We start from the raw sequence: 12,882 nt of genomic DNA on the forward strand, positions 1-12,882 counted from the left end.
AAAAAACATGTAAACAAACCACCAAGTGGTGTCATTTGACGGCAAAATGACGTCATCGCAAAATGATCTATACACCTCGTATATTTAAGTCGTGGGTGCACGCATATTTTTTTAAGCGTTTGACAAACTATTTCTGGAGGGCGATTGATTCTATTGACAGATTTTACACACAAAAAATCAATTACTTCCTTCGAGCCGGTTAATCTGTTCTCTGTGACGCTATTATTATCGCATTTTTCTTCTGCATGTTCTACTGTTTGGTGATAACCAATTTGCCGGCCCGCAAAATTCAATATGAATACCAGCTCGCTGCTGGTATTTTACTTGCATTTTGTCTGCAAGTCCCTTTATTTCGCGTTTTTGATGCAATTTGCAATAATTTTTAATAATGTATCCAGCTTTTTACGAGCCATAATGGCGGGCGTGCTCGTAATATTTGAACAGCATTTTTGACATTTCCCCAATACATCGCACGTTTTCTTTCCGCGTGTTCACGGTAAAACTAAAGGAATGTACGGAAAGAAAACGTGCGATGTATTAGGGAACTGTCAAAAATGCTGTTCAAATATCACGAACACGTCCGCCATTATGGCTCGTAAAAAGCTGGATATGAATAATTGTAATTATCATACGTAAAACTAAAGGAATGTACGGAAAGAAAACGTGCGATGTATTAGGGAACTGTCAAAAATGCTGTTCAAATATTACGAACACGTCCGCCATTATGGTTCGTAAAAAGCTGGATATGAATAATTGTAATTATCATACGTCACACCTGTTAGCAACCCCGTGACATTTGGAAACAAGCCGTTGTGAAAAAGGAAGATAGAATTAACAAAAGGGCGAATGTCGCAAGCGTAAACAAACCGAGTGAGGGTTGATTTCCCTATATGCTGGGTCCAGCAAAAAGTAACTCTCACCCGGTTTGTTTACATTTGCGACATTCGCCCTTTTGTTAATTCTATCTAGAAATAGTAACCGAGAAATATCGATAACGTTTGGCGCTTGCTTTAACGATAGTTATCGATATAACAGCGTCAGTTACTCTGCATCACCGAATTTGGTTGCTTATCATTTTTCAATTTTCAAACTCGCGAAAGTCATAGTTTCAGCAGCTAGTAACAAACGTTCGTGCATTTAGTTTTTAATGTGATGGATTTACCAGCTGGGCCTTCCACGGGCCGTGGAAGCCGTGGTGGAAGAGGATCGCGCGGTGCCGGACGCTCGACGCGTGGACGAGGTTTCTGGAGGCCCTACAGCCACCGAGGTGGTAATCATGGTCCTCCTCGAGAGAAACCCGTTGGCTACGGGATTCCAACAATGCAGTCAATTAACGAAGCTGAAGATTGCACTACAAGTATATCTCAAGCAAAACCGCTGCTATCGATTATGCTGGAGAATCAAACCTGCGAGTATTCAGGTTGGAAACTTTATCTCCCACAAGAAGGTAATATTCATATTTTGCAAATATAGTAGTATCAGTATTAAGTAACTTTGGTTTTAGACTATTGTGAAGGTTCAAGCACTTTGAAGAAAATTCAAACTATGGAACAACATTACGCAAAACACCCGAAGCAATATGATTTACATGTAATTCATGATGATTTCTGGTTTCAGTTAGATATCATTGTTGTAGAGGCGGATGTTGAAGCTATGCAAAATTGGCCAGCTTTTCGGCAAGATATTGCCCACAATCCAGATCAAACTCTTGCAGTTTGCGGTTTGGCAATGTATCAAAACATTATAAAATATCTCAATCAAGAAAAGGGATCACAAATTTCCGAAGAATCTGTTTCAGGAAACAAACTTTTACTCCAACCAATCCGCCCTCGTATAATCGGGCACGGCCCGGAAGTACATTTGCGCCATATGAAAGTAAATAATTTTGGAAAATTGGTGGCCATTCGAGGGACTATAATACGTGCAGGAACATCGCAGATTATCAACACATGGATGGCTTTTCGCTGTTCACTTTGCCACGGAAAGCAGGTAATTCGTCAGCCCGATGGCATTTTCGTAGTGCCAAACTCTTGTCGTGAGGGCTGTAAAGCTAGAAGCAACTTTATTCCGCTGCGTTCTTCGCCCTTCACTCGAACAGAGCCCATCCAGTCAGTTCGACTGCAGGAATCAATGCTGGGTGCTCGTGCGGAGCACGGTCAAGTGCCAAGAAGTATCGAAGTAGAGTTAACTCATGAGATGGTGGATTCAGTGTGTCCCGGTGATGATGTAACTGTTACTGGAATTCTCAAGGGTCGTCCGCAAGAGGAAAACAGTGCCAAAGCTAAAAATACGGCCAGCATGTACAAGATGTACTTGCACGCGGTCGCTGTTCGCAGCAACAAAAATACTATAACTAGCTGGCACAAGGCAGGAGATTTCAGTGAACGAGATATGGAAGCTATCCAGACTATTCGAGCCGAACCTAGCCCTTACCGTTTGCTGGTTCACTCGTTATGTCCCACAATATATGGCCACGAAATGATTAAAGCGGGATTGTTGCTGGGTTTATTCGGAGGTTCGACAGTTGCAGGAAAGCGACGTTCAGAAATACATGTTTTGGTTGTTGGAGATCCTGGAATTGGCAAAAGTCAAATTCTACAGTCATGTGCGGATGTTTCGCCGCGAGGTATTTTTGTTTGCGGGAACAGTACTTCCAATGCCGGATTAACGGTTTCCGTTCGAATGGAGAAGGGGGCAGGAGGATCTCTAGAAGCTGGCGCCCTTGTGTTGGCAGACCAGGGAGTCTGTTGTATCGACGAGTTTGATAAAATGTCCGGTAATCATCAGTCATTGCTCGAGGCAATGGAGCAACAGGTGGTCAGCGTAGCTAAAGCGGGTGTTATTTGTTCACTGCCAGCACGCACTTGTATTCTTGCGGCCGCCAATCCAGCCGGAGGTCACTATGATAAATCAAAAACGGTGACTGAGAATCTGAAGTTGAAACCAGCTCTTCTGTCTCGGTTCGATTTGGTGTTTATACAATTGGATCGTCATGATGCTCATTTAGACAATATGGTTGCCGCCAACATTCATCGTTTGCATGGTGTCAAAGGCGGTCAAGGTCCACAAGCAGCGGCGTTTCAGGCCATTCTAACCGGAATGAACGATTTGCCCTCGCAGGAGCCAGGAGCAGAAGCCTCTTTGCAAGAACGGCTTAAGCTTAGAAATGGCGAAAAAATTGATCTCCTTCCGCCCGAGTTGCAGCAAAAATACATTGGTGAGTTTCGTTTTTATTACTAACCAGGATTTCTTTATAAAATTAATGACATATGTTTACTTTTCTTCAGCTTACGCTCGCAAGAATGTTAACCCCAAGTTAACAGAAGAAGCTGCACTCGTTATTCGGGATTTTTACGATGAATTGCGTCGTGCACAGGACGGTATGAATTCGCTACCTGTAACGACCAGGCAGCTGGAGGCGCTGATTCGCCTCACACAAGCACGAGCAAGGATTGACTTGGAATCGGAAGCCACGATTGAACACGCAAAAGACGTGATTGATATTCTGCGCTTCAGTATGCTCGATGTCTTCACCAACGACATCGGTGATTTGCAGCCCAGCCGGTTGATAAACGGTGCCGGTGCCAGCCAGGCTACAATGGTAAAGAAGTTCGTTCAGTTGTTGCAAAACAAAACGCGTGCGCTGGATAAAACAATTTTTTCGCTTGCCGAGCTGAAGGATATGGCAGGTGGCGCCGGTACGGAATTCAACCGAATTCTGGATGCACTCAACTTGCAAGGGTTTCTTCTTAAGAAAGGTAAGGATTTGTACAAGTTTATGGCAGATTGAATGTGGGGTTATTTTCTCCACGAGAGTGCCTGGGTTGTTCTGTGTCGATACGCTGAACGTTAAAACTGTTTAAAAAACTTTCGTAATTTTAAATCGAGACTGCCTTTTGTGATAATAGTGAATAATATAATATCTACCACGCATATCGTAAATACCGAAATTGCGGGTTGTTTTCTATAACTGCTGGAAGACGTAAAATTTTGCAAAGTCGTATGTGCCTATTTACTTTAATTATTACTCGATTAGATTATGTTTTCTGATATTCTTATGTTTTCACTTTTTTCCATCAAAATTAAAAAAATAATTCTCGTGATTTAAAAAGCCATTAATTTGCAGCTCGTGCAATTCAACAACTTCGCCAAATTCTTCTATTAATTCGGATTCGAATAATAATGACCATTTAGTAGTATAAAATATCTCTTATTTACAAAAAATATATCAAAAATTACACTAGAACAATTATGGTTCTCTAAAGTACGGAATTAGACATGTCGCTTCATGATGTGTGTATTTACAGCCTTTGCTTAATTAGATTATAGCCTAATTCTACAACTTTGAATCAGCCGCGGTTCTGCTAACCTCCGTAACTAGTACCTACTCGAAACTATTTGAGCCAGTCCATTTGGTTTCACCATTGCCGCATTGAACTTGTGGAATGGTCACTGGGAATGCGCTACGATTAACTACGAATCTTTCGTACTGAGGAATTTTTATACTAAGGATTATTTGGGCACGTTCTGTTAACCCTAAGGGTTGGCATTATGCAACTGCGGTTTTGCGAAAGACGTCTCGATAAAATAGTTGATCTACTACATCATCGAGCTTAGAGATTCTTGAAAAACTTGAGGACGGATTCTAGTCTTAGATTGATCAGAGTGACTTGGCCTGTGTGATGCCTCACTTTCCTAGCTTATGTACAACGGTGAGCAGAGCTAAAGGAGTAAAATAAATATACAAAAATTGCCTTTCGATGGCTGTCGATAAATAGATAAAATTGTTCGAACTAGATTTTTAGACGGTTGAAGAAGGCATTTGCCGCTGTTACAGATCTACAAATAAAAAGAAAACGTTGAAAATGTGATGTCTTTCAATCAATAGTGCGTAAGGATCTTACTCATCGTTTCTTGTTGAATCTCTACTTTATAGCTAGGGTTATCGTAGGAAACCTCGTTTTTGCGTGGCGGTGTGATTGTGGCACTTTGTACTCGCCTTCTGGTGAGTATGAGAAGCAGTATCAGGGTGGACATCACAGCGAGGGATGCTATCACCGCCACCACCACTAGCGGTCCGTAGTAGTCTCCCGGTAAGGCTTCAGAGCCCGCTACCGACAATTTTCCTGACGGAAGAAAAAAAATATAGCTCACAGTTAACGGACTTAATAGGCTTACATACCAGCTTTTCCAGGTATCGCAGGTCCACCGGGCTTCGTGATGAAGTTTACTACGTTACTTTTCTTTATACTTCCGTTTGTTAGGTACATCTCAAGCCAAAGCCTGTACCGGGTGCCAGGTTTAAGCTCCATAATAAGCGTTCCCGTGGTAGAATCACGCTTAGCTACCTTGAAAACACTAAAACCCACGAAATATAAATAATTCGGATCACCACTTTAAACCTCATAACTTACCTCGAGTCCTCTTTTCCGCTATCACTCTGGTAGATAGCTCGATATATGTTGATGTACTTATCTTCCGGATAAGGCACACCGGACCAGCTTACCTCGACGCTGCTGGCTTTTACCTTACTGACATTGACCACCACCTCGAATCCGTACATGTCGACCCGTTGGGCCGTAGTGAACTGCAGCATCTCTCCAGCGCGCACCTCTTCCCCGTGCCCAGGGAAAGGAATGAAAAATATTCCCATTTCGTAGCGAGTCTGGGGCTTCAGATTTTCTACCGTATATTCACTGAGCGCTCGGTGAATCAGTGGAGTTGCATCGTACACCATTCCGTCGATCTCTTTGTAGCGAAGCTGAATACCATCCACATAGTCTAACTCCTCGTCGTCCAGTTTGCGCCAGGTTATTTTGGCCCAAGTCGAGTTGACGTCGTTTGCCCTCAGCACCGGATCTTGGATAATCTCCTTGAGGAAATTGGTTGGGTGACCCAAATGGGGATAGTGCAAATCGGTGTTAATTAGCGGCGGTGGTGTGATCACCCGATCGGACGGTGTGCGAACGGTGTATATTTGACTAGATGGTTGCGAGTTTACGTCACGCAAGACTAACGTAATCTTCACCCGATACTCGGTGTTTGGATCCAAACCGGGCAGCTCGAATTCCAGTTGGGACGTTGCGATTAGATCGTCCGGTGGGGCAAACACCTGTGCCTGCCAGGTTGAAGTATCGTTGTTTCGCGTGCGCGTGTACCGCAGCTCGACTCGGCCGTGCAGGCCGACAAACACCTGTGGGACAATGAAGATGACGCGCACCGTGTTGGGATCGATCGCATCCATTGCTAGCACCTTCAGATCGGTTTGCAGCGAGGGAAAACCTAGATTAGGACCTGGAAACATAAACAAAATAAGTTTTTTTTTTGCAAATAAAACTAGAATGATGTGCTAAAGCTATTGTATCGCTTGTTATTTGTTTACAAGTTACTAATTTACGAAGTCGCAAAACTCTATTTTACTGATCTCCATTAAAGATAAATCCCATCTATGACCATAAAAATGTAAAGCAACGGGTGGCGAACTACGTATCCAATTCTGGAACTTTTCCGAGTCCCTTCGAATTCGAACCGAAAACTGGCGACGTCAAAACGCCAAGTGTGTAATTAGACCGATAGACCTTAACGGACTCAATAACATTATTTACGGAAGACGTATGTACACTTGCCGTATTCGAGCGAAGCGCATTGGAGCACAAACGTGAGTCTACAAATGGAGAGCGGAGAATGGCTAGCCTCAAAGTTCTGGGCCGGCTACGTCGTAAGAATGTTGGACGACAGTGCGATGAAATCTATTTTTTTAAGGAATTTAGAAGTACCAACCATACAGGACACCAATGCGTGAGGTGGTCGGAGTGGATCGAGCTGATTTGTGGGCGTCGAGACGCCTAAGGAATTGGCAACGAGTAGTCCTGGACCTAGTGTAATGGAAACGAATTTTTCATACAGCACTAGTGACCTCGGCTTTATCTAGGCTACTGATGATCCCCATCATCATCGTGAAACTTTTATATCTGTAGATATCATAACCTTTTGCTCTTAAAGAAAAGCACTTTAAGCGCAGCTGTGTAGCTCCGATGAACTAACCAAAAGGTGCAATATATTGAGCAACCGTATCTGGACTCAGTGGAGCACTTAGTATTGTTTTCATTCACCCAATTCCTCTAAAAACGACTGAACTTAACATAAACAGTGACGTTGATTGAAAAGTCGTTCAAACATTAGGAGACGGCACTATGTGCTTTTCTTGATATTGAAGGCACTTTTGATAATACGTTAACCATCTCAATTAATACGGCTCACCTTAATAATGGAACCGACCGTACTACAATAAGCTAGTTTCAAGCAACGCTGTTGAGCAGGGAAAATAACGTCTCATTGTGAGATACATCGATCATGATTTCAGCGATTGAAGGATGTCCTCTAGGAGGAGTTTTCGCTTTGGTGCACTAGTGGTTGACTCATTCCTTGACAGATTGCCACAGTATGTCTATGAGATCATTGCGTACCTCGACAACGTAGTATTTATCGTCACAGATAAATTTGGTGCAGTTGTGCAAGTCGTATGTAAGAAATTCTGAATGAAGGGTGTCCCACATCAAATTGCATCATGGAAAAAAACGCTGTAGAAAATTACCCATTGGGTATTTTCTCTTGATAATTTCGGTAGAAGTAGTTAAGAGTTTATACTGTATTTTTATCGCTGTCAGTTTTTCGAAAATTGGCAAAATGGCGTCACCCGAAAAGTAACGTCGCAATCGCGAGTTGATTCTGCGCAAGCACCTGGAAAATCCTCAGAATCGTACAGTCAACGGTGAGTTGTGTGATTAAATGTTACTACGAAACTCTGAGTATCAAACGGAAGGAGAAATGCAGTCAGAATGGATGTTCTATTAGTGATCAGGATCACAAGCGTGTTGTGAAATTGTTTAGGCGTAATCCCAATGCTTTGTGCAGAGATGTGGCCAAAAAGTGAAATCTGTCTGTCTTCCGTTCAGAGAACCTAGGACCGGGAGGGACTGCATACGTACAAAGTACAGAAGGCTCCAAATCGTGACGAACGGTGCAAAATTCAGCGGAAAGTCACGGGCCCAGAAAATGTACTCCCAGGTGCTGACGAAGCCTAACTGTCTCATAATGGATGATGAGACTTACCCCAGTCAGCATTTTCATATGTACAATTAGATTGCAAATAAGACACCTTATAGGTACTAAACTATTACAGTTTATTCTGTCTTAGACATGTGAAGGATACTGCACAGCTCGACATAGTGTACACCGAATTTAAAGCTACTTTCTATCGGAATCACCATCAAATATATCTGCAGAAACGCTACTAACTAGGAATCTCTGATGAATCTGTTTGCTATCTTCAGACATGCTTGACGAGTCGTAGGCTTTCTGTAAAGATAGGCTCTTCGAGTCCGGTAATTTCAGCAATAACTCTGGTGTTCCACAGGGAAGTAACTTGGAATCATTAGTTTTCTTCAAACACTTTAATTACGTGTATTTTGCAATTCCAACTGGATACTAAGTATTAAATGCGGATGATGTCCGTTTTACGTCCACTATTGCGAGGACGTAAAACAATCGGTCGTAAAAAAGACGACGTAATTCAAATTTGGACGTAAAAAGAGAGGACGTCCTTTCAAATTTCGGACATAAAAAAGTGGACGTAAAAAGAAATCACGCGAATGAATGAATGTAAAAAGAGATTCTAGTGTATTTTTAGCGTTTTATACGTTATTTCTCTTTGAAGGAAGAGAAAAGATTGGAGACACAATTTGTGTGGTGAAATAAATCTAAATGAAACAGATTCCACACTTTCTCCCAGATTCCACACGCTCTACGGTCATGAAAAAAACAATTCGGAAACCCTAGATCGGGTAATTTGGAGTCGTATGTTGGATTCGACACTGGATTGATAAACTGTCTGTTGCGGAAAAAGTAAGGTGCGGTTGGCTATTTTCAGCTATTAAGCGGTAGTCTGAATAATATTCATGAATTATGCTAAAATTCTATTTAATTCGAGACAAGATTTTCATACCAATTGATGATGATGATGATGGCCCACCACTTACCCCGTACATGGGAATTGGGCGAATTTATTTATTTAGACGCGCCCTAACTCGCGTTGCTTTGGTTGAATGTCATACGTGACCCAGAGATGTTTATTACGGCTATTGTCTTCATCATCATCAAAACAAATGTCATTACAAAAAGTTTCTACACATAAGATACATTCACAAAACCTTATTCACTATTACACTCTTACATATATAATTTCACCGCACCCACCGACACGTGTACCGATATGGAAGTGCCGGCCGTCAAAACGTGCACACCGCACGGTCACCCTCGTGGGATTTCTTGCGTACTTGCACCAGATCTATAACACATTTTCTTTTATAAAAATTAAACACTTCCTCTTGAAAGAGTTTACATTGTTAGCAGCCCTCACATCGTCAGGTAACATATTATAAAGCCTGACACCTTATAAAAGAGTGAGTTGGGTGGATAACATTCACTGAAGTGCATTTTAGTATCAATAAAACGCCTTTAAATTTGTTATAGACACGATAAATGATGATAGACCAACCTCGTGTTTCTAGTCTTGACTTTGAAATGCGGTCAAACATATATATTAATATTTTTTGAAACGGTGGTTCTACATTAGATGAAGGCACGATAAGGGAAAGTAATGAACATTTTTGGTAATAGAGGGGAAAGAGCGGAAAGGTGAGGGGGGGGGGGGGGTATTGATAGCTACGCTTAACAAGTAGTCGTTTTGACCAATGCTGGAAGAAGCATGGGTCGAACCAAGCTATAATCTGAGATTATAACCTGATTCGAACCCACAACACCCACCAGGGCTTGTGACCCTCTGGTACCCATATACCTTTGAACCGCAGAGGCGCTGGACAAAAGGAGACTGCACCCCCCTTATTAAGATAGCGACGTATCTGGTTGGATTATTTATAGACAGCAATTGTGCTTCTTCCTCCGTCTACTGTAGAGTTTGCTGCGCCTTTTAAGTCATCGGGGATTTCAATGCTCAGGTCGGCCAGGAAGAGGAATACAACCGGTGATTGGAAGGTTCAGGGCACACCAGCGGACCAATGAAATGAGCCTAAGACTTATCGACTTTGCCGCCTCCAAGAACATGGTCGTACGTAGTATATTTTTCCAGCAAAGAATCCACAAGTACACCTGGAGGTCACCAAATCAGACAGAATTGCAGATCGACCACGTTTTGATCGACAGTCGGCACTTCTCGGACATTGTCCTCGTCAGAACCTATCGAAGCGCTAACGTTGACTCGGACCACTACCTAGTTATGGTTAAGATGTGCCCAAGACTCTCCGTTGTGAACAACATTCGGTATGAATCGGTTAGATCTCGCGCGGCTGTAGCAGCCAGACGTCGTCGCAAGCTACGCGCATTAACTCGAAACTGCGCTGCCGGAAGAGGACGAGCTGGACGAAGCCCCTCTCGAGGACTGTTGGAACACTATCAAAACAGCCATCAGCAGTGTAGCGGAAAGCTCCATCGGGCATGTGGCCCGGAATCAGCGGAACGATTGGTTTGACGATGCATGTAGGAGGGTGATGGATGAGGAGAAGGCTGCGCGGGTGGCCAAGATGCGCAGTGCCACACGTCAGAACGTGGAAAGACACAAACAGAAGAACATGCAGCGAAACCAAATCTTTCGGGAGAAAAAGCGGTACCTGGAAAAGCAGGAATATGCAGAGTTGGAACGGCTGCATTGTTCTAAGGAAACCCGAAAGTCCTACCAGAAACTAAACGGATCCCGCAAAGGCTTTGTGCCGCGAGCCGAAATGTGTCCGGATAAGACTGGCAGTATTCTGACGGACGATCGTGAGGTGACCGATAGGTGGAAGCAGCACTTCGACGAACACCTGAATGGCGCCCAGGCGGAGAACCATAATGGCGGGGAAAGCTATTTCGACGGTGCTTCAAACGGGGAAGAGGTGCCAGCCCCAACGATAGGCGAAGCTAAGGAACCCATCATCGAGCTAAAGAACAACAAGTCAGCTGGAAAAAATGGCATCGGAGCGGAGCTTATTAAAATGGGACCAGAGAAGCTGGCCGTTTGTCTACACCGACTAATTGTTAGAATTTGGGGTACGGAACAGCTACCGGAGGAGTGGAAAGATGGGGTTATCTGCCCGATCTATAAAAAGGGCGACAAGTTGGACTTTGAGAACTACCGAGCGATCACCGTTCTCAATGCCGCCTATAGAGTGCCGTCACAAATCATTTTCCGCCGACTATCACCAATTGCGAACAGATTTGTGAACTTATCAAACCGGCTTCGTCGAAGGTCGGTCTACAAAACAACGGATCAAATATTTACACTGCGGTAAATCTTCCAAAAGGGCCGTGAATTCAGAGTTTCCACGCATCATTTGTTCGTTGACTTCAAAGCCGCATATGATACCATCGATCGGAAAGAGCTATGGAAAATCATGGACGAGAACAGCTTCCCCAGTAAGCTCATAAAACTGATTAAATCTACGATGGATGGTACGCAGTGCTGTGTTCGGATGTCGGGTGGATTGTCAAGTTCATTCGAATACCGTGGACCCCCGTTCGTTTGACCATTTTTAATCTGAACACTTTTTAATTTGAACCCCGTTGGTTTGCACGACGTGCAAATTAAAAATGGTTCAAATGTCATTCTCAACATGACATCATTTGTTTATGCAGACAATGCACAGAAACACGATTCGTTTGTACTGACCTAGCGTGTTTAATCGGGTTCACATTTCGTTTTTCTAACGATTAAGAGAAAAATCCGGTCGGAAAATGCAATATTCGCACTTGCAACTGCCAACTAAAACAAACCACCAAAACAATAACAAAGAGCAGGGCGGCCAGTTCACACAGGTTTCAGCATATTTCGGGTTACCAGTTGTTCAAATTAAAAAGTAACCCCGTTAGTTTGCATGAGGAATCGTTCAAACGAACGGGGGTCCACTGTACCACACAGAGGGCTTCGTCAAGGTGATGGTCTTTCATGCCTGCTGTTCAACATAGCACTACAAGGTGTTGTGAACCGAGCGGATATCAACACGCGGGGCACGATATTCAACAAATCTAGTCAATTCGTCTGCTTTGCCGATGACATGGATATTATCGGCAGAACATCTGTGGCGGTGGCTGAACAGTACACCAGACTAAAGCGCGAAGCAGAAAAGATTGGGTTACTGGTAAATACGTCTAAAACAAAGTACATGCTGGCCAGCGGAACCGAGGCCGAACGACACCGGTTGGGCATTAGTATATTGATCGACGGCATTGAGTTTGAGGTCGTCGATGAATTTGTCTACCTTGGCTCACTGGTAACGGCGGACAATTATACCAGCCGTGAGATTCGGGGGCGTATTATCAGCGGAAGTCGTGCTTACTATGGGCTCCACAAGCAATTGCGGTCGAGCAGACTAAGTCCCCGTACAAAGTGCACCCTGTACAAGACACTTATTAGACCGGTTGTTCTCTACGGGCATGAAACGTGGACAATGCTCGAGGAGGACCTGCGAGTGCTCGGAGTTTTCGAACGACGAGTGCTAAGAACGATCTTCGGCGGTGTACAGGAGAACGGAGTATGGAGGCGGAGGATGAACCATGAACTCGCACAGCTCTATGGCGAACCCAGTATCCAGAAGGTAGCTAAAGCTGGACGGATACGATGGGCAGGGCATGTTGCAAGAATGCCGGACAACTACCCTGCAAAAATGGTGTTCGCCTCAAATCCGGTAGGAACAAGACGACCAGGAGCGCAGCGAGCAAGATGGTTAGACCAGGTGGAGCGAGATCTGGCGGAGAGTACTCGGTGCCCGAGGAATTGGAGAGCGGTGGCCCTCAACCGAGTTACTTGGAGAAACTTTGTTCAACAGGCTT

General features: G+C 43.8%; 2 protein-coding genes across 2 annotated transcripts in view; one reads left to right on the forward strand and one right to left on the reverse strand.

Moving 5' to 3' along the window:
* The first annotated feature begins 1,094 nt into the window (after positions 1 to 1,094).
* LOC128742791 (DNA helicase MCM8) lies at positions 1,095 to 3,939 on the forward strand. Its single transcript, XM_053839247.1, has 3 exons — positions 1,095 to 1,447; positions 1,505 to 3,217; positions 3,288 to 3,939. Exons 1-3 carry the CDS (start codon positions 1,153 to 1,155, stop codon positions 3,788 to 3,790), a joined length of 2,511 nt encoding a protein of 836 aa, XP_053695222.1. The 5' UTR covers positions 1,095 to 1,152; the 3' UTR covers positions 3,791 to 3,939.
* Positions 3,940 to 4,831: 892 nt separating this feature from the next.
* LOC128739779 (putative epidermal cell surface receptor) overlaps positions 4,832 to 12,882 on the reverse strand; it is a 68,865-nt gene continuing 60,814 nt past the window's right edge. The window contains exons 6-9 of the mRNA XM_053835281.1: positions 5,415 to 6,294; positions 5,183 to 5,358; positions 4,905 to 5,126; positions 4,832 to 4,839 (exon numbers count right to left, since the gene is read on the reverse strand). Coding sequence (XP_053691256.1) covers positions 4,832 to 4,839; positions 4,905 to 5,126; positions 5,183 to 5,358; positions 5,415 to 6,294 — 1,286 coding nt within the window. The remainder of the gene's footprint in view (positions 4,840 to 4,904; positions 5,127 to 5,182; positions 5,359 to 5,414; positions 6,295 to 12,882) is intronic.

Source organism: Sabethes cyaneus, chromosome 3 (genome assembly GCF_943734655.1).
Source record: "Sabethes cyaneus chromosome 3, idSabCyanKW18_F2, whole genome shotgun sequence".
NCBI lineage: Eukaryota > Metazoa > Arthropoda > Insecta > Diptera > Culicidae > Sabethes > Sabethes cyaneus.

Bases quoted from the DNA above. Each gene is read 5' to 3' on its own strand.
- LOC128742791 (XM_053839247.1), top strand. From the start codon at position 1,153: ATGGATTTACCAGCTGGGCCTTCCACGGGCCGTGGAAGCCGTGGTGGA. The intron at 1,448-1,504 runs GTAATATTCATA...CTTTGGTTTTAG, and splicing joins ACTTTATCTCCCACAAGAAG to ACTATTGTGAAGGTTCAAGC. The intron at 3,218-3,287 runs GTGAGTTTCGTT...ACTTTTCTTCAG, and splicing joins GTTGCAGCAAAAATACATTG to CTTACGCTCGCAAGAATGTT.